Consider the following 24,456-nt stretch of genomic DNA (forward strand, 5'->3'; position numbering starts at 1 on the left):
ATATGAATTCCAGACACTCCTGTCCTGTCTCCATCCAAAAGTGATGCACTCGAATGCTTCCACTTTACAGAAACCATGCCAGTATCCCAACTAAATCCGTCCTTTCTATACAATTCTAGTTTGTCAGCACAACTTTTGTTTGAATTGACAATGCGTGGTTACCATATTGTATCTACCAGTTAGATTTAATGACTGATTATCAAAATAAATGGTTTATTCTGTTCTTCTTTTTCTTTCCTTTTTTTTTTTTTTTTGGTTTTGTTTTGTTGCCGAATTTTGATAAGATCAAAGTTTAAAAAAAAATCAAATGGTACTGTCATATGATAAACTTTTAATAATCATACCAACTGTTCAAGAGTTAAAACACACACACATACACATATACACAATCTCTCTCTCTCCCTCTCACATAATATATATACACATGTACACACACATGCACACTCACACATGCACAAAGACACAGACACATGCATTCACACAAGCACACAATGCACATGTGCGCACACACACATACTCATACACAAATCCATCTTATATCACTTAAAAGTGGAAAGATGTTAAATTGAAGACTGCTACTACCACCACCATCACCACCACCACCACCACCACTACTGCTGATACAACTACTACTTCTACTACACACACACACACACACACACACACACACACATCTAGATCCACCTACCTTGTCTGTCAAGTAGTTGGACTGATGGACAAGTCTGAATTACAAAAAGACGATACTCTGGTTCTTGTGCGATAGGATTGTCAAACAAATCTGAAACAAGAGAAAATTGAAAAAGAGAAACTTAACACATGCATAAAACAACACACACACACACACACACACACACACACACACACACACACACACAAGTGGAGTGATGGCCTAGAGGTAACGCGTCCGCCTAGGAAGCCAGAGAATCTGAGCGCGCTGGTTCGAATCATGGCTCAGCCGCCGATATTTTCTCCCTCTCCACTAGACCTTGAGTGGTGGTCTGGACGCTAGTCATTCAGATGAGACGATAAACCGAGGTCCCGTGTGCAGCATGCACTTAGCGCACGTAAAAGAACCCACGGCAACAAAAGGGTTGTTCCTGGCAAAATTCTGCGATAGAAAAAACAAATAAAACTGCACGCAGGAAAAAATACGAACAAATGGGTGGCGCTGTAGTGTAGCGACGCGCTCTCCCCGGGGAGAGCAGCCCAAATTTCTCACAGAGAAATCTGTTGTGATAAAAAGAAATACAAATACAAATACACACACACACACACATGAAAATAAGAAATCCTGTACATGTACCACTGAAAATCAGGTTTACCTTATTTTGTTCGCAATATTGTTTATTTGCTTTCATGGTTCTTTATTTGTGCAAGAACTGAGCAGTCATAACTGAAACAGTTTTCTTTCATTTTCTTCCCAAGGCTGAAAAGTGTTAAAATGAAGAGAGCAAAAAAAAAAATAAAAAGGAAAGAGAAAGAAAGGAGAAAAGAAAAGAGGGGGAAAAAAGAGAAGAAGAAAGAACCAGAAATGAAGGAAAAAAAACAAATAAAGGAAGTTTCAGCTTCGGTTTCAAGGTGTCAAAGTATGTCGACTGATTGATATACACTACACCACAAATACTACATTAAAAAAAAAAAAAAAAAAAGAAATTCAAAGAAAGGGAAAAATATCTCAGGAGAAAGGGAGAAGACTTTGACAGGACTGTCAATATGGGCAAAGAAGAGTGGAGGTGGCCACCACTAAACACCATCAAAGTGACTCTGCAGCAGTGCAGGGTTTCCTCACGTGTGTGGCCTACTGGCGACCTAACATCGAAAGTTCTCTGTGGATGACCTGCGCTGAGACTGCGACAGACGACCCCGGGTGTGGCTGTGTCATTTTTGGGAGGGGTGTGGGGTTTAGGGTGGGCTTGAAGTTAAGTGGTGTGGGAGTGAAATGGTGAAATGGTGCAGATGATGGCCTAGGAAACAAAAGAAAAGCGGTGGGGAGTTGAGCATAAACTGACTGAGTGATTGACTAAAAGTGTGAAGGTTCTGCATTTTCCATATGGATAATATTATTATCTCAAAAAGAGAAAATTGCCATCAGATGTGGCAAAACAAAATGAGACAATTACCCAACACACACACACACACACACAAGGAAATAACATGAAACATGATATGATTGAACAGGAGCAATAAGCATAAGTTTTTCACATATTCACTTTAAAACATTGTGATAGATAATTATTACGGTGATGATAAATATAAACAAGTTGAAAGACATGAACATTAACACTGTACATATTGTATTGCACATTCATCCTGCACATTGATGATTGCATATTTTCAGCTGAATAGATTGTTTTAGAAACTATAAAACAAAACAAAGACCTATCACGCACGCAATTTCACACATACTCACATGCAAGCAAGCGCACACACAGACACACATAAACACACACACACACATAACACACACACACACACAAACACACACACACGCACGCACACATCCTGCATAATATTTGTTTCTTTCAAAAACGTCTCCTTATCCGTCCCAGTTTCATTTTGGAAGAAACGGCCTTTCCTGTGTGTCATATATTTGCAGTCCTGCCCCAGCTAAAGTCTCGACTATTGCTCCAGTTAAAAGCGGACAGACTCACTCAAAGTGTGAAGGTGCTGCATCTTGCGGAACTCGCGGGTGACCTTGTCCAGCTTGGTGAGCTGGTTGTTGTGCAGCAGGCACAGCTGGAGACAGGTCAGGTGGCTGATGGAGCCCGCGATCTCAATCAGCTCGTTGTCGTTCAGGTACAGCTCCGTCAAGCGGAAGTTGATGGTCACGCAGGAGATTTGCCGCAGCTGCCAAATGAGAGAGAGGGGTGTCAGGTATCGAGAGAATGTTCTTCTTCTTTGTTTTTTTCTCTTGCGTGCTTCAGAATTTGGGGGCGGGGGCTGGGGGGGTGGCACTTTGTTTGACTATATTTTTTTTGATGATGTTGAGTGATAATGATTATAGGGGCGATGAAGGTGCTGCTATGGGGATTCATTAATTAAGGTTTGAGACTAATTTTTGATAAAGGCTGTAACGTCATATCCCAGAACATCAACCTGGCTGAGAATTACTGACACCTGCAGCGCTGGTCAGGAAATTTGAGCAACGCTTCCAAAGACACTTCCATGGAGCGAATGACCCTCGACTGTGTGCACCCAGTCTTTCCATTAGAGCCCATGGCACACTCAACTCTGGGTAGGAGCTGGCTGTGAACTGAAAAAAATCCCAGCTCTGATGCAAAAACATGTAGGAATACACACACACACACACACACATGCACACACTCATACACAAACACACACACACACACACACAGAGCAACGGCAGATGCAACACAAACATGTAAACATTGCGCACACTTACAAGTGCATGTCCATATGCAATGTTCTCACATAGATTTTTTCATGCACATTCATATGTACATGTACACAGGCACTCCAAACACAAATACACACACCTACAATTATATAAATCAATATATTTGATAAGTCTTTCGTGCACACACATGCACACACACATGCACACAAAACAATGAACATCGATACTCACAAATAAACACACACACACTGAGTATTTAACAAACCAGCTATAAGGACACAAGTGTATGCAAGCACACAAGCAAGCGTGTAAATATTGCACACATGTATAAATGCATGTTAACATGCACATGCTTTCACACACATGTGCGCTTGTGCATGGGCACTGACCACACAAACATAATATCTAAAATTATGTTGATCATTATACTTGTATTTGTATTTCTTTCTTTTTTTTTTCTTTCTTTCTTTTCTTTTTATCACAACAGATTTCTCTGTGTGAAATTCGGCCTGCTCTCCCCAGGGAGAGTGCGTCGCTACACTACAGCGTCACCCCTTTTTTTTGTATTTTTTCCTGTGTGCAGTTTTATTTGTTCTTCCTATCGAAGTGGATTTTTCTACAGAATTTTGCCAGGAACAACCCTTTTGTTGCCATGGGTTCTTTTACTTGCGCTAAGTGCATGCTGCACACAGGACCTTGGTTTAATGTCTCATCCGAATGACTAGTGTCCAGACCACCACTCAAGGGCCAGTGGAGCGGGAGAAAATATCGGTGGCTGAGCCGTGATTTGAACCAGTGAGCTCAGATTCTCTTGCTTCCTAGGCGGACATGTTACTTATGTGATAGAATATCAGTCATGTAATGATGCTGAATCCAAGATTTATTCAGACAGTAGTTCTCTCTGTTCAACGTACCCACATTTAACTTACCCTGTTTCCATTTAACCATAATTTTTTCAGGTACCGGAATCTCCGAAGATCGTGAACATCTGTCAGCCCTCTGAAAAATCAGTATGACACTTTCTTTCATGACATATATGATGGTAAGATCTGATGTCCTAAACAATAAAGTGGTAATGTTGTCATTGATGTAAAATTTCCTATCGACAAATTTCATCTCGACAAATATTATCTATTAATCTGAGCATGTGTGCATGTGTGTGTGTGTGTGTGTGTGTGTGTGTGTGTGTGTGTGTGTGTGTGTGTGTGTGCATGAATAATGCATTTACACTTTTGAATGCATAAATGAAATAGGAAGCACACCTCCTTTTCAACCAAAATGAATAATAGTCACTTTTTTTTTTTCATCATGTGTTTGCTCTCAAGCACAGGAAACCTTTGGTTTGAACACATGGTTACAACAAAGAATTAATGCATTATGCTGATCACAAAACAAGAACAATGCTAAAACATCTGGAAATTTGCAGTATAATGATAATGATAATAATGCTGATGATGACAGTGACAATGAATGAATGATAATACATTTATGTATACTTCCCAACATACTTTATATTAAGATAACAGTCAGACAAAAATCACACAAGAGCACATTCGCGCGCACGCGCGCACACACACACACACACACATACACACACACACACACATACACGCATGCATGCACATACACCTGTGTTTAGTTTTTCTTCAATACATGTACAATTAAACTGTCACAGCAGCATAACCTAGGCCCTAAGCTCAGATGAGTGAACTTACTTGTCTGCAAGATACAGTTCTTCAACTTCCTTGTCCTTTTTGATTCGTCGACGTGCGAGGATATCCTCCACCACCTTCCCCAAAGAAAGTGTTTTTTTTCAGAGGTATAAACCACACAGGCAAATCACAACCATGATATTGATATAAACAGATGATACAATAACTTTTATTTCGGTATCAGGTGCCTCGACATAGCAGTCTGTATCACACAGACTGACTTTCTCTTCTTCTGCATTTGTGGACTGCAACTACCTAAGTTATTTGTATATAAGTGGGCTTTAACATGTATGACTTTTTTTTTTTTTTTTAACTTGCTATGTAGACAACCATGCGCATGCTGGGTATGTTCTTGACTTTGTAACCCACCAAATTCTGACATGGGTTACAGGATCTTTAATGTGTGCAACTGATCTCCTGCATGCTCATATACAAATGACTGCTAGATTTGTAGGATTCTTGTTTTGCACTTAACCAGTTTCTGCTCAAGGGTCCATCAGACCTTGAGCTCAAATGGGAAGACTGGAAGCACATGACTAAGAGCTGTCTACTTCATAGATCGACATGCCTTCAAGATTATTATTATTATTATTATTATTATCATTATGCGCATTTACGCCTAATTTTGAAAATAAGCCCTAGGCATTTACAAACAGAACACATATGTAAATATTAAAAAGGAAAAATTGAACACAAGATAACAAACATCATTAAAAATTATTCATCCCCCCCCATCCTCCCCCACCCCCTGCACCCCTGCCCCCACATCCCCCCACATCCTCCCCTCCTCCACACTCACACATACACACCCACCCCCACAATACACATGCACACATGCACACAAATCATAGCACACAATCGTAAATAGTACACAATCAAAAACACTTCCAACAAATTCTGAAACTATCAAAACTCACACAGTCACTAATAGTCATTTTAGTTCAAACTGGAAAGGGATGAGCTGTTGAGAATTAATCAGGAGAGGAATAGGTGGGTCTTCAAACTGGATCTGAAAGATTGCAGCAAAGATGAGTGACGAAGGAGGCTGAGGAAGTTGATTCCAAAGAAAGTTACTTCAATTTCCTGATTAGCACTGTAGAAGTCTATGTCTCTTCAGACTTAGGGCAAATGAATAAAAGAAAGTATGGAGTAGAATCCTGTCATGAATTACTGAATCTAAAATCAGAATGGGTCTCCACAATACTATAGATTACCATTTAGTTACCATTAAAAACGTACAGGTTTCATCAAATCTGGAGGAATATCATTCCAATGTGATAAAGATGATATATGAATTTTAATTTTCCATTCATTTCAGAGAATGCATGATGAATTAACATGAAATGTTGGCGTGTGTGTGTGTGTGTGTGTGTGTGTGTGTGTGTGTGTGTGTGTGTGTGTGTGTGTGTGTGTGTGCAATTATGAAGAAATATAGATCGAAATAGGATATAAGGAGGATAAAATAACAAACAATGCACAACAAGAGCACTTAGAAGTTGATATTCCACCATTATGTATAAATGTATGATATAAGTAGGATGGAATGACAAGCAATGTACAACAAGAGCACCAAGAAGTTAATATTCCATCATTATATTCTGTAACAGTTTTAATGAGTGATGTATTGGTCAAGTGTAGCCCTGCCTCTCCCCCCTCCCCATCTGCCCTGGCAGTAACAATGTATATGCCCCGCATGTGGTTTTCACTTGAACGAGTTGGGTGCCCTGATAGCCTAATCTGATTTTCCAACGGGAGCAAGCATGCACGAATCCCAAAAGCAACCAAAGCCAGGCCCGAAATATGGTTCACTGCGGCTTAGTGTGCCTGATTAGACACAAGTGCCGAGGCGTATTAAGAGCAGACACGATTGCCCCTATCAATCACCTTTTGATGGGCAATTCAAAACATTGTCAAATCAAATACGTTACGACAGAAAAAATAACTTCTTTAACAAATATATTTCGACAAAAACTACCCCCGATGCGTACATGTAGTATGATAAAAAGGAATGTGTTCTGTACCTGTTCACTTAAGTTTGAAGCGAAGCGCACTTGCAAAGTTCTCTCTCCCGCCGCCATCTTGTACGTTGCTACAATAATCCCTATTGAGCTGGAAATATCATTTTCGTATGATCTTATTTTCGCACAAGAATTTATCTTTACTCTGCTTTTATTTGAAAAACAAACAAACACAGAAGGTATGTATTGTGATCAACTACATATAATATAAATAGGTCTTAGTGTTAAGCGAAAACAAAATGATATTTTTACTTAACCTCCCTCCACGTCCTGACGCCAGCAGTATCGGTTCTGCCGCCTGATATGTTCTATTTTTATATCAGTGGGTTCTGCCGAGGCGGAGTTGCTGCACACGATTAAAATAATCTTTGGATGAACAAATGTTACTTTCGCATGGATGTTTTTAAAAGGTAAGTATGATTTTATTAGTTTTTTCAAGACATATGAGCCATCTGTTTCGGCACCTAATGCTCACACTACAACGCCCTGTGCGAATACCAAACGAAAACGAAAGTAAATTCTTGGATTCGACATTTCTTTCCATTAATCCCCCAAAAAAACCTGCGAATGTAAACGCGTCATTGGGAAGGCCAGGGTGGTGACTGATCACGAGACCTGGATGTTTCTTATACAGAAAGTGTATTTCATTTGTCAAAGTGAGTTGAACGAGCATTGGTCATTTGTTGCAGTAGCACAACCAGAAAATTAGTGCCATGACTGCCGAGTGTTTCAAACCGAAAAGATCCTCTTACAAAGGGAAAAAGATGATTTTGTGTTTTGAATTAATAGATTCAAATATATGTTAGAAAACTATATTAGTATGACCATCAGTTATGATCAAATGGCCTTGGTAAAATAGAGCTCCAAAAATGGCAAAGTTGTATATAACAACGCCCCAAATCCTGATCCTGAAGAAACTGTTGATGGAGGGCTCGACTGACAACATTGCAGAATGGACAGGAACAACATTTGTAGAGACCCAGGCGTTGACACACAACTGAAAGACCTGGAGGAGTCTGGAAAAAAAAACAGTTCTTCTGTACTCCACCCAAATATGAGTTTTAACAGAGTTGAAGGAGAAGAAAATAAATATTATGTATTGAAAAACATTTCAGTCTGTTGAATCTGTGATAAAATTTGCATGCAGTAAGTTCTACAGCGTATGAAACACAGGATCTCAGTTTTCACTTCACAATATGAGAAATAATAGGACACAAATATGTCCATATAACCATGTAATTTTTTGTTTGTTTTGCATTTTTTGTGTTTTTTTGTTTTGTCATGTTTGGTTTGGTTTGGTTTGGTTATGAATGGAGAGAGACATAATTTTCTTTTCTTTTTCAGGGATAGGAGCCATTACAAAGACCAAAGCCAGTTCTTATGACTCCACCATTGGAAAATCCAGTTTGCAACCTTACGCCAATAAGAAATTCCCCCTGACAAAACAAATCAGTATTCTGCAGTACCGGTTTCTTGATATCAGATCATACCAGAGCTGAAAACATAAATGAGCCATCTTTTCTGAGTCAAAACATTGAAGTGACAAGTTAGAAAAAGCAAGTACCACTACCAGTATAGCACCAATAAGATTTTTGTGAGCTGAAAAGAAAGAAGAGAGAGGCTGTTAAAATTTATCATACTTTTGTTCCTGTCTATTAACATTAACTTTTTGTATCTCTTTCATGACAATCCTGTACACTGTTTCAGACAGTAAAAGGGATTTTTTGGTTGAAAGAGAAACACTCTTAGTAGTGATTGCTACTGGAAAAAGTGACTGAGAGTGATAAGAAGTGCTGATATACACTTCACTCATTAGACAGTTCGCCCATTCATCTTGAAGTTTCCTCACCTTTTGTTGTGAACTTTTCGCCCATTCATCTTGAAGTTTTCTCGCCTTTTGTTGTGAACTTTCAACTCAATGGAAGCACAGGTTATACTTCCGACACCTTACGGTGTGTTCTTCGACAAAGACCAAGGTTTCTGCTTTCTATGTGAGAAAGCGCTACACTCCCCACAGGTTAGGGATCAACACCTCAGCGGCTCGAAGCACACAAAAAAACTGTTCAATACGTTCGGCGCTGAGGGAGGAGGTGAAGATTCCTGTCATCAGAACATGAAGGGATGCTCCATCTGCAGGGTGACGTTGCTAGGGGGCGGCAGCGTGGCAGAGCACTTGGCTAGCGACCAGCACAGAGCCAGCATGAACCAGCAGCCAGTGCCAGGGGCTGGTGTCCTTACCCAGCCGCCGGTCCTTGCAGACAGTGCGGGCAGCTCTGACCCTGTGACACGCGCTCCAGGCACGCCACCCACACGGGTATCTGCAGAAAGCACGCCGGTCTCTCAGCAAAAGGGTACGGCCGTTCCTGCTGCCTGTGGCCTGGTGGACAGAGCTCTAGCCAGAGACATCGTCACCCCTGCTGCAGCCAGGGAGAAGATACAAGCCCCTGGTTCACCATCAGGTCAGAAGGACCGTGATGAGAACTCCAGGTCCACCCTGTATCCTGTGACAGGACTGAACATCCTTCCCTCAGTGGCTGGTGAAGTGGAACAGGTCCCTGTGGCTCAACCTCCAGAACCCAGTCAACTTCCCTTGAAATGCAACATATGCCTAGTCTCTTTCAATGGGCAGTCAAGTGCTGATGAACACTTCTCTTCTAAAAGTCATGGGGAAAAAGTTGAACTCAACAAGCTGATGGTCAAAGGAACGCTTCCACGGGATCCGAAGACTGGAGCCTTGAAAGAAGCAAGTGACAAGTACATATGCAGTGTGTGCCTGTGTGCTATGAACTCTCCAAAGTCATACACACAGCACACTCAAGGTTCACAGCATGGAAAGAATTATGAAGAATTGAAAAAATGGCTTCCACAAGATCCTGAGAATCTGCAATTTAGAATCGGTTTATCACCTGCTTCAGAACTAACTCCATCAAATTCGGCAAACCAGATCAGCATTCTTGGAATAAACAACAGCGATGTTAGTCGTACAAATGTTCATCAGAGATCAGCAAGCATGGCTATTGGCAATCATGGCAGCAGATCAGCTGGCCAAACAGTTGACCTGGGTGGTGACAATGCACTAAATGGAAGTGATGACCTCAGAACTCTTCCAGCTTCTTGTCCTGCAGATGGACACCAAGAACAAGCTGGACGACCCTTCGAAGAGACCTCAGATGATGGCAACATGTTGGCAGAGTCCGTGTGTGCAGCCTCGGACGCGGGCACAACTTCAGACAATGAAACTGCAGAGAATGAGGAATTTCTCGTGGTCCAAAATGCTTCAGTTGCAAGTACAACATCCGACAATGAAACATCTCATGGTGTTCCATGGAGCTTTGCAGTAATGAGAGGAGATAAGCCAGTCCTTGAAGCAACTTTCACGGAAAAAAAACAGACACAGACTTCGGGAGGTGAGAATGAGGAATTTCTCGTGGTCGAAAATGCCTCAGTTGCAAGTACAACATCCGGCAATGAAACATCTCACGGTGTTCCATGGAGCTTTGCAGTAATGAGAGGAGATAAGCCAGTCCGTGAAGCAACTTTCACGGAAAAAAAAACGACACAGACTTCGGGAGGCTTTTCATGTCAGCAGTGCAAGAAAGCTATGAATACACAGAAAGATTTGAATATCCACAATGAAAGCTTACCACACAAGACAATGCTGGCAATGGTGCCAGCTCCAGACAAGAGTGAAGAGCCGCTTGTAAAATGTGAAGATGGAGATAAGATAATGACAGAAATATACCGTTCAAGCAAGACCACTCCCCGTACCTATCAGGTGCACCTTTTGTGTAAAACCATGGCCAGTGATTCTGCAGTTGTCTTTCTCCCAACAGGTACAGACAACTGTTTCTCTCTCTCTCTGTCTCTGTCTCTCTGTCTGTCTCTCTCTCTCTCTCTCTCTATCTATCTATATATTTTTTTGTATTTGTATTTTATATTTCTTTTTATCACAACAGATTTTTCTGTGTGAAATTCGGGCTGCTCTCCCCAGGGAGAGCGTGTCGCTACACTACAGCGCCACCCATTTTTTTGTATTTTTTTCTGTGTGCAGTTTTATTTATTTTTCCTATCAAAGTGGATTTTTTGACAGAATTTTGCCAGGAACAACTTTTTTTGTTGCCGTGGGTTCTTTAACATGTGCTAAGAGTATGCTGCATATGGGACCTTAGTTTATCGTCTCATCCGAATGACTAGTGTCCAGACCACCACTCAGGGTCCAGTGGAGGGGGAGAATATATCGGCGGCTGAGCTGTGATTCGAACCAGTGTGCTCAGATTCTCTGGCTTCCTAGGCGGACACATTACCTCTAGGCCATCACTCTGTGTGTGTGTGTGTGTGTGTGTGTGTGTGTGTGTGTGTGTGAGCATTGTTATAAGTTTTGAACAAAGGCTGTACTATCTTTAACATGTTAACTTGTATGATCTATAAGTTTTTGTTTGCTTGAGATTTCAACCCTGCCATTTGGCAGCTGCTTTTGTGTTGAGCATACAGGATATGTTCATGTATCCAAACCACCAAGTGTGACATAGATAATGGGATTTTTAAAAAAAATTTTTTATCATGCATGGATAATGGGATTTTTATCATGCATGGATAATAAATTGGATTTTTATCATGCAGGTTAGCACATGTGTTGACATAAGAGATTTGAAAACCAAACAAAAACAGAACTTTTAACCTAACAGGAGCCACTGCTGAGATTTGAACATGGGACCTTCAGACTGAAAGTTCAAAGCATTGGCCACCCAACAGTTCTATCCATTAGAGGCTATAATGTCTAAATACCTGTGTGTGTGTGTGTGTGTGTGTGTGTGTGTGTGTGTTCAAGAATGTGTATATAGTGTAAAAAATTTTTTTTTTGTAAAGTGACATGCATCTTTCATATGTATAGATCTTGCCAAAGATGTCGACATGTGTTGTTATTATTTTGTTTGTTTTGTTTTGTCTTTATAGAGCTTAGTCAAAGGACACTGCACTGACCACCCACAGCTGTGCATGTATGCACACCGTTTTTTCCTTGCTGTGTCTGTGACCCCAGTTTTTTGCTTTCTCTATGTCTCTGTCTCTGTCTCTCTCTCCTCTGTCTCTCTCTCTGTCTCTGTCTCTCTTTCTCTCTCGCACACACGCACCCACTATCATCTTTATCATGATGATCATCATGATACAATCATCATATCTGCATATGAGTTTTTTACTCTAGCAACTGGAAACAGTATATATGCAGTGAGGGTCTGCTTTGTCCGTGAGGGTCTGTTTTGTGCAGGGCGACAGTATATGCTGTAAGGGGTCTGTTCATATTGTCCCCGGCGACATTATATGCATTCTCTCTCTCTCTCTCTTTCTCTGTCTCTCTCTCTCTCTGTCTGCCTGTCTGTCTGCCTCGTTCTCTTTCTCTCTCACTCTCTCTCTTTCTCTCACATGACAGGGACAGGCAAAACCTTGATCGCCATGATGGCCATCCGTCGCATGCTGATGCGGAACAGGACTCGCCCCGTGCTCTTCCTGACAGAAACGGGGCTGCTGGCGGTGCAGCAAGGGGAAAACATCAGGAAGGAACTGGGCCAAGACAGCTTCTTCAGGTACACTCTGTGTGTGTGCGTGTGTGTGTCTTTGTGTGTGTGTGTATGTGTGTGTGTGTTTGTGTGTGTATGCTTATATCTGCAATTTGTAGTACTGTCTTGGTGAGTGTGTGTGTATGTGGGGGTGGTGGTGATTGTTTTTTCTGCTGTTTGTGGTACTGTCTTGGTGAGTGTGTGTGTGTATATATATATGTGTGTGTGTGTGTGTGTGTATTTATGTGTGTGTGTGGTTGTTTATATCTGCAGTTTGTAGTACTGTCTTGGTGAGTGTGTGTGTGTTTTGAAATTTTTTTTATTGTGCTGTGGTATGTTACTATGCACTGTTGTATAATATTATTTCATGTGAGGCAGAGCCTATTATATGGAGAATACTAATCATCCTTCTTCTTCTTCTTTACAATTTCAATTTCTCATAGGAGGCAGTTCTGCGTTTGGACAAATCCATACACATGCTAAATCACATCAGCTAGGGAAATGCCTGACAGCAGCATAAACCTGACTTACAGGTTAGGCTTTGAGTGCAAGCATATATGTATACATAGTTAGAGTGGATTAAATGGGCAGTTTCCTGTTATGGTGGTTTTGATTTTCACCTGACTGGTGCAATAGCCGAGTGGTTTAAGTGTTGGACTTTCAATCTGAGGGTCCCGGGTTCAAATCTCGGTGGGTAAAGGGTGAAGATTTTTCTGATCTCCCAGGTCAACATATGTGCAGACCTGCTTGTGCCTGAACCCCCTTCGTGTGTGTATATGCAAGCAGCGACCAAAAACGCACGTTAAAGATCCTGAAATCCATGTCAGCGTTCAGTGGGTTATGGAAACAAGAACATACCCAGCATGCACACGCCCCGATAATGGAGTATGGCTGCGTACATGGCAGGGTAAGGACGGTCATACACGTAAAAGCTCACTCATGCACATACAAGTGAACGTGGGAGTTGCAGCCCACGAACGAAGAAGAAGATTTTCACCCCTCGGTTTGAGCTAGAAGAAAGACTCTTGAGATGGGAGTTGATACCTGGTGTTCCTCCCCTGATCTTGGAGGGTGGCTGACTGTCATGGTGAGGTAAAGATGATCAAGCACACACCAGAGCCCTCTTATTGGTCTGTTTCAGTTTCAGTTTCAAGGAGGTGTCAGAGCGTATGGACAGATCCATGTATTTGTATTTCTTTTTATCACAGCAGATTTCTCTGTGTGAAATTTGGGCTGCTCTCCCCAGGGAGAGCGCATCGCTACATTACAGCGCCAGCCATTTTTTTGTATTTTTTCCTGCATGCAGTTTTATTTGTTTTTCCGATTGAAGTGGATTTTTCTACAGAATTTTGCCAGGAACAACCCTTTTGTTGCCGTGGGTTCTTTTACATGCGCTAAGTGCATGCTGCACACAGGACCTCGGTTTATCATCTCATCCGAATGATTAGCGTCCAGACCACCACTCAAGGTCTAGTGGAGGGGGAAAAAATATTGGCGGCTGAGCCATGATTCGAACCAGTTCGCTCAGATGGTCTTGCTTCCTAGGCGGACGCGTTACCTCTAGGCCATCACTCCACATAAGCTAAGCCACACCTGCAGAAAAGAAAAAAAAAAGGTGCCGAGGCCTGACCTTCACATAACATGTTGATCAGGCCTTGAGAGCTTATCTGTGGGGAAATTTTTAAAATATGAATTAAATGAAGGCAAATTAGTAAACTGGTTGTTTGATTAAGGATAACTGTTTCCCATTTTCCTGATGGAGCTTTATGTTGACCTGGCTTTAACCCTTTCACCGCCAGTCAATTTAGAGTACAAAATTCCATTGTGGTATAAATACAGAAAAGACAGTGGCTAAGAATAGTTGGGGATTCCCCCTGCGATGTATAGAAAATGTGGCCTATCCTACCACCGAACATTAAGAGCAGTAGGTTCGTGGATAACAGACAAATGAATGGTCACCTTTCAGTGACATGGGTCCTCTACCACGCCTGTGCATAAATGCGAGCTTGGCGGTGAAAGGGTTAAATACAATATTAATGAATCAAGAGAAATTAAGAATCATAGATAAATAGATAAATAAATAAATAAATAAATGAATAAATATAAACTCATTAGTATGAGTGAACATGGGAGTTAAAGTCCAAGAAACAGAAGAAGGAGAAGAAGAAGACAGGTGGTGAAACTGATTTGAACAGACTCTGCAGGAGACTTGTTGATTTCTTTTCATGGTGAGCATTCTTGGCCCTTGTCATTTTTTTATGTTTTGCTGAGACGGGTGCAGTAGCCAAGTGGTTGAAGTGTTGGACTTTCAATTTGAGGGTTCTGGGTTCGAATCTCGGTAACAGCGCCTGGTGGGTAAAGGATGGGGATTTTTTCCGATCACCCAGGTCAGTATAATTTTGTGCAGGCCTGCTTGTGCCTGAACCCCCTCCATGTGCATACGCAACCAGAAGATCAAATACGCATGTTAAAGATCCTGTAATCCATGTCAGCGTGTGGTGGGTTATGAAAACAAGAACAAAAAACGGAGTATGGCTGCGTACATGGCGGGGTAAAAACGGTCATACACATAAAAGCCCGCTCGTGTACATACGAGTGAACATGGGAGTTGCAGCCCACGAATGAAGAAGAAGAATGTATGCTGAGTTTTGTTTGTTTCTGTTTTCAGGCCTCATCTGACTGAAGAAGGGCAAATGGAGATGAGACCGCTGAAGGTGGCCAAGCTGCATGGCGGTCAGTATGTGTCTGACGCCACTCCACTGTGGAAATACGATGTTCTCGTCATGACAGCAGGTAGGGCTGCCTGTCTCTCTTGTCTTGACTTCTCACTGACCCGACTGCACTGCAAGTGGGCCTTTCAGCCCACATGGATGTGGTGCTGTTGTGTCTATGGACCTGGCGATCTTTACAGTGCTAGGTTTGCTTAGAGTTAACTCACTCTGGACGATGGGAATGCTATAGTGTTCCTGACGTTAAGGGGAGAGCAGCCCGAATTTCACACAGAGAAATCTGTTGTGACAAAAAGAGAAATACTATATAATACTATACTACTATACCACACAAGACTCTGGTGGCTTTTACCTTTGAACCTTTTCCTTCTTTGGCAGCCGTTCGCAAGGAAGTAGGATGTTGTCTGCAGCTCTGACCATCATTGTTGCAGTGGCGAGTGGCTGTGAGCACAGTGCCAGATTGACTTCACCTGCAGCACAGCCACAGTGTCTGTTGAAGAAACATGGTCACGGTGGTCCACGGGACTTTTTTCTGTGACGTTTGTTCAGACTGGAGTTTTTGCATCATTTGAAAGCGGTCTTGAAATCTGAAGACCAGTTTGCAAGTGCTCATCTTCCTTCTCCTCTCTCCATCTTTCCCTTGCATTTACTTGGCCTCCTTTTTTCCTGGCTCCAGGGTGCCACCAACCATTTAGCTGGGCTGTATTTAAGTCAGCAGACTTTGGTCTCCAGGGCAGACCACTCTTTCACCTCAAATGTTGGTGGACATGCAAAGCAGATCAGCATTGATCTGGTCATCTTCAGGAAGTTGGGGTTTTTTTTGGGGGGGATGAGGGGGTTTTGGGGGGGAGGGTTCAGCAGAGCTGTCCTTGGGCTGTTAGTTACATGTGTGTGGGTCAGCCTGTGTCATGAGAGGGGGGTCTTGTGGTCAGTCTGTCACTGACCTTCCTGCTCAGCTCCTTTGCCCTGTGGGAGGGCCTGCCGAGATTGGTTGATGTTGGTTTGTTAGTCTCGTTAGCAGGCAGCTGGAGCAAGACTCTTTTTTTTTTTTTTCTTGCAGAAACCCTATTCTTGTGTATTTAGGAATTTCTCCCCGTGGTCTCTTCTGGTTCTAGTGCACAGGCACAGAAGCACCAACACCTTCTGCTGTGGACTGAAGGCACACAGTACTGTGGGGGGAAAGTATTCTGAAATGATTGTTGTGAAAATCTCCTTCTGTGTCTGTCTGTCTCTGTCTGTCACTCTTTTTTTTTTTAGTGTGTGTGCGTGCATGTGTGTGTGTGTGTGCGCGCGCGCGCACGTGTGTGTGAGCGTGTGTAAATCAGTCATCAAAATGGTCAGGTATTATAGTAGTAGTTTTATGACTGTTTTGTTTAAGCCATTAACAGAGAGAAAAAAACAAAAACAATAGTTGAACCATTGATGTGTCTCTTGCAGTGGATGTGCTCTGTTTTACTTTTGTGCACTGCCCTTCTCCATCAGATGATGTGTGTTGTGTGTGTGTGTGTGTGTCACTGTGTGTGTGTGTGTGTGTGAGAATGGAAGGGATCTTGTCAACACTGCTTACAAAATATCCATTTTTGCAAGTTCAAAATCAACATTTAATTTTTGGTGTGTGTGTGTGTTAACCTGTGTGTGTGTGTGTAACTGTGAGTACATATGCCCATGTGTTAGCATGTGTCCACATACATGTGTGTATGTGTGTGTGCGTGTGTGTGTGTGTATGCAGCTTGCGTGATTTGAACATGTGGACACACATACATGCAGGGTACTGTCAGAACCTCCTGGAGAAGGGAGTGCTTCGTTGGGCCAACTTTTCCCTGGTGGTTGTGGATGAGGCACACCACTGTGCCAGGGATCACCTCTACAAGGTGCTGGTGGACAATCACCACCTGCCCATCGTCCCCCCGGAGCGCAGACCCAAAGTCCTGGGGCTGACTGCCTCGCCTGTGGGTAAACCGACCAAGGAGGACACCCTTAGAATGATGAGAAATCTGCTGCACAATCTAGGTACGTGCCCATCAGCTTTGTGCGTGTGTGTGCGTTTTGGTTTGGTTTGGTAAAATACCACGCAGGTGCAGTGACCATTGCGGTTATTATGTCCCTTCAATGGCTTCTAGCAGTTAGCAGGGTGATGAAAAAACAACCAGCCTCAGCTGAATGGCTCTTTGTTTTACAATCTGAGGAACTTTGTTGTCAATTTCTGTGTGTTCACTTTTTTTGGTTTTTGTTTTTAAAAAGATTTTTTTATTTTTTATCTTGACCTGTAATCTGCCTACATGGATGGATGAACTCATCATACTGCAAATTCGACCAGATTGCCTGCATGAAGGGTTAACCTGTCATCAGACTTTTCCAAATTTTCATTCAGTCAGAAAGAGAAATAACGTCTGAACTGTTATCCAACCCAAAGAAGACTGCATTTCAATCGTGAATAGACAAGAACAAGGTCCTGATATGGCAGATCATGTGATGTATGGCTGAAAAAAATGTTGACCAACTGCCACCCCAGTCAGTGGACGGACACCTACATGGCTGATGACAGGAGCATCATCAGGGGGTGGCTTGGTCAAGGAAATGGGTGTAGGAAAGGTAAAATGTAAGTGCCTCATGATCATCGAATGCCAAAGAGAGGAAGTGAAGTGGGACGGAGAGGAGGAGGAAGAGGGGGGGGTGGTGATTTGGGGCTTTGTGTGGTGTTGACAGCTTTGTTGCTATGCTATGTTTGGTCACGCCACCTTGGATACTAGGACTTCATTTGGAGGGTTTTCTGAAACCTAGGATACTAGGGCTTCATTTGGAGGGTTTTCTGAAACCTAGGATACTAGGACTTCATTTGGAGGGTTCTCTGAAACCTAGGATACTAGGGCTGCATTTTAAGGGTTTTCTTTCATGCTTGTGTGTATTTTGGTTTTTTTGTTGTTGTTGCAAAATTAATAATGATATAGCTTTGTTTTATGTATCAAGAAACATAGAATAACATAGCTAAAATATGCTTTGTTGTTGAACCAGCTCGAAAACCATAATCTATACATCCCATAATTTTAAAATGCTTTCAATACAGAGCTCATTTAATTTACTTCTAGAAAAAAAAACCCACATGGTTTGTGTACTTTTGACAAAAAACTGTAGCCTGTAGATTTTTGTTGATGTTAATTCTTACCCATTGTCACTAAAAAAAAAAAAAAAAAAAAAATTCCTGATGGAGGCCTTGCAGCAGGAGTTATATTTCCCTGGCGGTGAACAGTTTAAGAATCATTGACAGTCATAGCCTTTGACCATACTGAAGGAGGTTCATCACACCAACACTATATTTCCAGTCCAGCAGATAGATGTGTTGTTTTTTCTCCACTGTTCTTTAACTCATTCTACCCCACAGCTACATGCCTGCTACAACTCCCCTGGACATGAGACCACTGCAGAAAAAACAAAACAAAACAGGGTGGTTCACTAAAACAGTGAAAATATATGGAGAATTGTTTTAATCAGCCAAACAAAAGCTTTTGTGTTGATGCTTCCGGAATCCGTAAATTGTTCAGTTTAGAATACCAGCTGTACCAAGCAAGAATGAATTGAAATCAGAACAGTGTGCTGGGACAAGAATACTCATACCTGGTCAACAGAGGGGAAGTATTCATGGTACAAGTTAACTCATACCTGGAGTAGAATAAGTTAACAGAAAGATAATTAAAAAAAAGAAATGCTGTTTGAGAATACTCGTACCTTGTCCACAGTTGAAGTAATCATGGTACGAGTTAACTTGTACCTGGAGTAGAATGAGTTAAAAGAAAGATAATTTTAAAAAAAGAAATGCTGTTCAGGCGGAGCAGCCATGGTGGCAGTGGACGAGAAGAGCAACACCCACGCCGAGAAGAGCGCCCACGATCAGCTGGCGATGTTCACCTCCCGTGCCAAGCTGCGGATGGAGTTCGTCCCCCTGACGGAGATGGAGCAGAAGTTCCAGGCCAGGCTGCGAGCATACTTTGCCGACGCCTACAGGCTGCTGCTGAAGGGGTCCAACCTGAGGGACCTGTGCCAGAAGGACGACCTGCGCAGCCTCCCCCCGGACAGCACCGAGGACCTGACCAAGCTGCTGACACTGGCCCAGTCCGACGGGTTGCAGCTGTCTGAGAAGTGAGAAGAAGAAAATTGGAATGATGCATGTGCCTTTGGTGATGGTGGTGGTTCTCTCTCTGTCTCTCTCTGTGTCTCTCTGTCTCTCTGACAGTGCTTGCTCACCTGTCTGAAGAGAAGTGAGAAGAGTCGGAATGCATGCGCCTTGGTGGTGGTGGTGGTGCTCTCTCTTTCTTTCTCTCTATCTCTCTCTCTGTGTCTTTCTCTCTCTCTCTTTCTCTCTCGCTTTAAATTGAGTCTGTTAATGTCGTCAAGGTATACTAATGACGCACATCATTTTTCCTTGTTTTTGTAAAAGGCATTCAAACTTATTGGAGAAATTTGTTACTTCATGAAATGAATCAAATTTATGTGTTAGCAATCTGTATTTATATGCTTGTTTGCTCAGTTTGCATCATTGGGTTGTATTATGTTCATGTGAGCCCCTTCACTTTGGGCTGAGGCCTAAAGGCGAATAAACCATTCCCATTCCGATTCTCTCTCTTTCTCTCTCTCACTGTCTCCCTCTAAAAGTGTTGCAATTCAACAAAAGTCAGATAATTATGTTTCTGTAATGACATGGGGAAGTAACAGATTATCAGATAATTATGTTTCTGTAATGACATGGGGAAGTAACAGATTATCAGATAATTATGTTTCTGTAATGACATGGGGAAGTAACAGATTATCAGATAATTATGTTTCTGTAATGACATGGGGAAGTAACAGATTATCAGATAATTATGTTTCTGTAATGACATGGGGAAGTAACAGATTATCAGATAATTATGTTTCTGTAATGACATGGGGAAGTAACAGATTATCAGATAATTATGTTTCTGTAATGACATGGGGAAGTAACAGATTATCAGATAATTATGTTTCTGTAATGACATGGGGAAGTAACAGATTATCAGATAATTATGTTTCTGTAATGACGTGGGGAAGTAACAGATTATCAGATAATTATGTTTCTGTAATGACATGGGGAAGTAACAGATTGTCAGATAATTATGTTTCTGTAATGACATGGGGAAGTAACAGATTATCAGATAATTATGTTTCTGTAATGACATGGGGAAGTAACAGATTATCAGATAATTATGTTTCTGTAATGACATGGGGAAGTAACAGATTAAAAGGAACACAACCCTGATTCAAGATTGAAATGATGCGGATGGTTGGTTATCCTCTCTGAGAATGTTGCATCTTTTTGCTTGAAAACGCTAAATACTGTGTATATGAATCTGGTGTCATTTGTCAAATTGTGTTTGTTGTCATGAATCAAATTACCTTTTGCTGATTGCTTATAGAAAAAAAAAGATTAATCTGAGGGTGTTGATTGTCTCAGAATAGAGTAATATTCAGCAGTACTATAAATGCAGTGTCATTTCTATGCACAGAAAGTGCAAAGTGAGAAAACAAAATGAGCGGAAAAACTGTGAAAACGGCAGAATGTTACCTGAGCTGCTGAAAAAGTGTACTTGTGATGCTCAAAAGAACTTTCTCTTGAGACAAAATGTGTTTGATGTGATTAAGCCTTTATCTGTTCACGGCTTAGAAAAAATCTTAAGAGATTCATTCAGTTACAAGATATCCCACAACAGGAGATTGTTAGTACAGCTGAACTGTTTCCTTCGCACAAAATGAAGGGCAGTTAAAAATATCATCAATAGGGAAGACTGATTGAACAGTTTTTGGTGTCTTTTGTTTCCAGGTTTAAGGCCATCCACACTCATGTCAGTGCTGTGGGTCAGGCCTTGCTGAATTCAGAGGATGGGATAGCCTTTGTTCTGGAAGACCTGGAGCACATCTTTGACGACAATCAGAACCGAGACTTCCATCTGCTGAGAAGCATGAACCTTCCGTGCGAGGCCTTGTCCAACTATGTGAAAAACCTGTGCGATTCGATGAAGTTCCACACCATCGAGGAAGATCCCACGAGGCCAGAAGCGGCCATGCTGCACATGTCTGTCTTCCAGAAGCTGCTGGAGACGCTGGCAGACCCGCAGTACGTCAACTGGGAAAACCAGGCCTCCATGGTGCTGGTGCTGGTTCGTGAGCGTGACACGGCGTTCAAGTTCCACCATCACCTGGAGAGATCCTCCTTCGTGCGGCAGCGTAGGATACCTGTCGAAGTCCTGGTGGGTCATGGAGCGGGAAGTGGGGAGGCAAGGGGCATGAGGGTAAGGCAGCAGGGTCAAACCCTGCAGCACATCCAGTCCGCGGACCGCAGCAGAACCATCATCGTGGCCACCTCCGTGGCCGAGGAGGGCATCGACATCCGCGAGTGCCAACTGGTGGTCAGCGTCAACGTCCCCACCACTGTCAAGGCCATGGTGCAGATGCGAGGTCGCACCCGCAGGAAGGACAGCTTCTTCGTGGTGCTGTGCACCGACCTGAAGGAGAGGGGGAAGATGGAGGAGCTTCAGCTGCAGGAAGAGAACATGCTGTGGGCCGTGGATCAGCTGCTTCATCAGGACAGCGTCTGATCGGTCTTGGGTTCAAACACCCGTGCAAGGTTTGCAGAATCATGCTGAGTCTTGGCTTAAACAGACTTGTGTGTTCATAGAAAGAAATCAGCCAGTGAGAAGTAAGCAGTGTTTTTCAAAAACAGTCATGTCATGCTGAAAAAAAAAATCTGCTTTGTCTTGTGTTGGTCTTGTTTGAAGTAGCTTATAATCGCACCGTTTACAAAATTAGCTAGTGCAGAGCAACAGCTTAAAACAACAAAGTTGAAAGTTGATTTTTTTTTTCATACAGAAAAGGCAGTTGCAACCATGAAATAAAAAGAACTGCCGCAGTTAAACCCACACTTTGACGTCACATTCAAAGTTTGGTTTCAAATGTCCAGAGTTGCTTGGTTTTGAATGTTTCTCAGCATAGCTTTAGAGAAATGCGTAAATGTGACCATGACTCTAAAGAAACAGAAACAGATTGCACTTTGAATTTCAAAGTCTGAGTTCTTTACAGTTTTATTTGTATTTGTATTTGTATTTCTTTTTATCACAACAGATTTCTCTGTGTGAAATTCGGGCTGCTCTCCCCAGGGAGAGCGCGTCGCTACACTACAGCGCCACCCATTTTTTTTTGTATTTTTTCCTGTGTGCAGTTTTATTTGTTTTTCCTATCGAAGTGGATTTTTCTACAGAATTTTGCCAGGAACCACCTTTTTGTTGCCGTGGGTTCTTTTACGTGCGCTAAGTGCATGCTGCACACGGGACCTCGGTTTATCGTCTCATCCGAATGACTAGCGTCCAGACCACCACTCAAGGTCTAGTGGAGGGGGAGAAAATATCGGTGGCTGAGGCGTGATTCGAACCAGCGCGCTCAGATTCTCTCGCTTCCAAGGCAGACGCGTTACCTCTAGGCCATCACTCCATTATTGGTTCCTGTTTTTTGTTTGTTTGTTGTTGTTCCCCCCCCGCCCCCCACCATGTAAAATTATAATCCTTTCATTTATGTCATTGTTGTTGCATTTCGTTTTCACTTTTTTGTTCTTTTATTTTGTTATCGTTATACAGGTTCCCCGCCCCCATGTAAAATTATAATCCTTTCACTTATGCCATTGTTGTTGCATTTCATTTTCACTTTCTTGTTATTTTATTTTGTTATCATTATACAGGTTCCCCCCCCCCCCCTCCCCCCCCCCGCCCCCATGTAAAATTATAATCCTTTCACTTATGCCATTGTTGTTGCATTTCATTTTCACTTTCTTGTTATTTTATTTTGTTATCATTATACAGGTTCCCCCCCCCCCCGCCCCCATGTAAAATTATAATCCTTTCACTTATGTCATTGTTATTGCATTTCATTTTCACTTTCTTGTTATTTTATTTTGTTATCATTATACAGGTTCCCCCCCCCCCCCCCCCATGTAAAATTATAATCCTTTCACTTATGCCATTGTTGTTGCATTTCATTTTCACTTTCTTGTTATTTTATTTTGTTATCATTATACAGGTTCCCCCCCCCCCCCCCGCCCCCATGTAAAATTATAATCCTTTCACTTATGTCATTGTTATTGCATTTCATTTTCACTTTCTTGTTATTTTATTTTGTTATCATTATACAGGTTCCCCCCCCCCCCCCCCCATGTAAAATTATAATCCTTTCACGTATGTCATTGTTGTTGCATTTCATTTTCACTTTCTTGTTATTTTATTTTGTTATCGTTATACAGGTTCCCCCCTCCCCCCCCCCCCCCCAAAAAAAAAAAAGAAAAAAAAGTTAAGGACCACACTGGGAACTTGCGTAGTCTTCTCCTTGGGGAGCATGGCGGAATGGTGCTGAATTTTTGACAAGAGCAAAGTATGCAGTGTAATGAACATCACTTGTAAACAGAGGTGCTTTCTTGCTCATGTTCTTCCATCCATTTAAAAAAAAAATTTTTTTTTTTAAATTTTTTTTTTTTGTTGCAATGACAAACCAGCCACAGCAATCACTGAATAGCTGTACGTTTTTTTGCTGGAATATTGATTTTTCAAATGCATTTTTTTCATGTTGTTTAGGGTGCACACGTGCAGAGAGGGCAACTCTCTTACGATTTCACTGTATTTTGTTTCGCTCGATCCCAGTTTGTTCTAACGTTACACCAACGTCAGAATTGTTCTGATGAGTTCATTTTCAACTTCATAGTACGGTCACATGCTTTCTTAGCAAATTTCCTGATTGTTCCTACAAACACTTGACAGGGGTTGGCATCTCTGTGTGTGCCTGAAACAGACGTCAGTGTATTCAATAAGAGGCCAGTGACTGACTGCACAGCCTGGATATTATATATCATCCCTCTTCTTTTTTTAATTTTTTTATTAACATTTTATGAAAAACATACCTGCTTTAATTGGAGTGGAGTAATGGCCTAGAGGTAACCTGTCCACCTTGGAAGCAAGAGATTCTGAGCACATTGGTTTGAATCCCATAGTTGGCAGTATTTTTCTCGTCCTCCTCTCTCGACCTTGCGTGGTGGTCTGG

At 42.0% G+C, this 24,456-nt stretch overlaps 2 protein-coding genes across 3 annotated transcripts in view; one reads left to right on the forward strand and one right to left on the reverse strand.

The window, feature by feature from the left end:
* LOC143301603 (leucine-rich repeat-containing protein 72-like) overlaps nucleotides 1–7,148 on the reverse strand; it is a 17,139-nt gene extending 9,991 nt beyond the window's left edge. Inside the window, exons 1-5 of the mRNA XM_076615997.1 lie at nucleotides 7,092–7,148; nucleotides 5,074–5,147; nucleotides 4,288–4,357; nucleotides 2,652–2,847; nucleotides 689–778 (exon numbers count right to left, since the gene is read on the reverse strand). Of these exons, the coding sequence (XP_076472112.1) occupies nucleotides 689–778; nucleotides 2,652–2,847; nucleotides 4,288–4,357; nucleotides 5,074–5,147; nucleotides 7,092–7,148 (487 nt within the window). The remainder of the gene's footprint in view (nucleotides 1–688; nucleotides 779–2,651; nucleotides 2,848–4,287; nucleotides 4,358–5,073; nucleotides 5,148–7,091) is intronic.
* Nucleotides 7,149–7,365: 217 nt separating this feature from the next.
* LOC143301150 (uncharacterized) lies at nucleotides 7,366–23,107 on the forward strand. Of its 2 annotated transcripts, none has more exons than XM_076615222.1 (7): nucleotides 7,366–7,498; nucleotides 8,433–10,921; nucleotides 12,514–12,667; nucleotides 15,309–15,433; nucleotides 17,137–17,379; nucleotides 19,191–19,503; nucleotides 21,200–23,107. In XM_076615222.1, exons 2-7 carry the CDS (start codon nucleotides 9,007–9,009, stop codon nucleotides 21,972–21,974), a joined length of 3,525 nt encoding a protein of 1,174 aa, XP_076471337.1. In that variant the 5' UTR covers nucleotides 7,366–7,498; nucleotides 8,433–9,006; the 3' UTR covers nucleotides 21,975–23,107. The 2 variants fall into 2 exon arrangements, with proteins under 2 accessions (XP_076471337.1, XP_076471338.1); XM_076615223.1 differs by lacking the exon at nucleotides 7,366–7,498 and adding an exon at nucleotides 7,653–7,744.
* Nucleotides 23,108–24,456: the final 1,349 nt, after the last annotated feature.

The sequence above is a fragment of the Babylonia areolata genome, chromosome 27, assembly GCF_041734735.1.
Source record: "Babylonia areolata isolate BAREFJ2019XMU chromosome 27, ASM4173473v1, whole genome shotgun sequence".
NCBI classification, from domain to species: Eukaryota; Metazoa; Mollusca; class Gastropoda; order Neogastropoda; family Buccinidae; genus Babylonia; species Babylonia areolata.

What these genes read in the sequence shown, in the direction of transcription:
- LOC143301150 (XM_076615222.1), top strand. Translation starts at nt 9,007, where the DNA reads ATGGAAGCACAGGTTATACTTCCGACACCTTACGGTGTGTTCTTCGAC. An exon ending in GGCCAAGACAGCTTCTTCAG is followed by an intron (nt 12,668 to 15,308) that starts GTACACTCTGTG and finishes TTCTGTTTTCAG; the next exon opens with GCCTCATCTGACTGAAGAAG. An exon ending in TGTTCTCGTCATGACAGCAG is followed by an intron (nt 15,434 to 17,136) that starts GTAGGGCTGCCT and finishes ACATACATGCAG; the next exon opens with GGTACTGTCAGAACCTCCTG.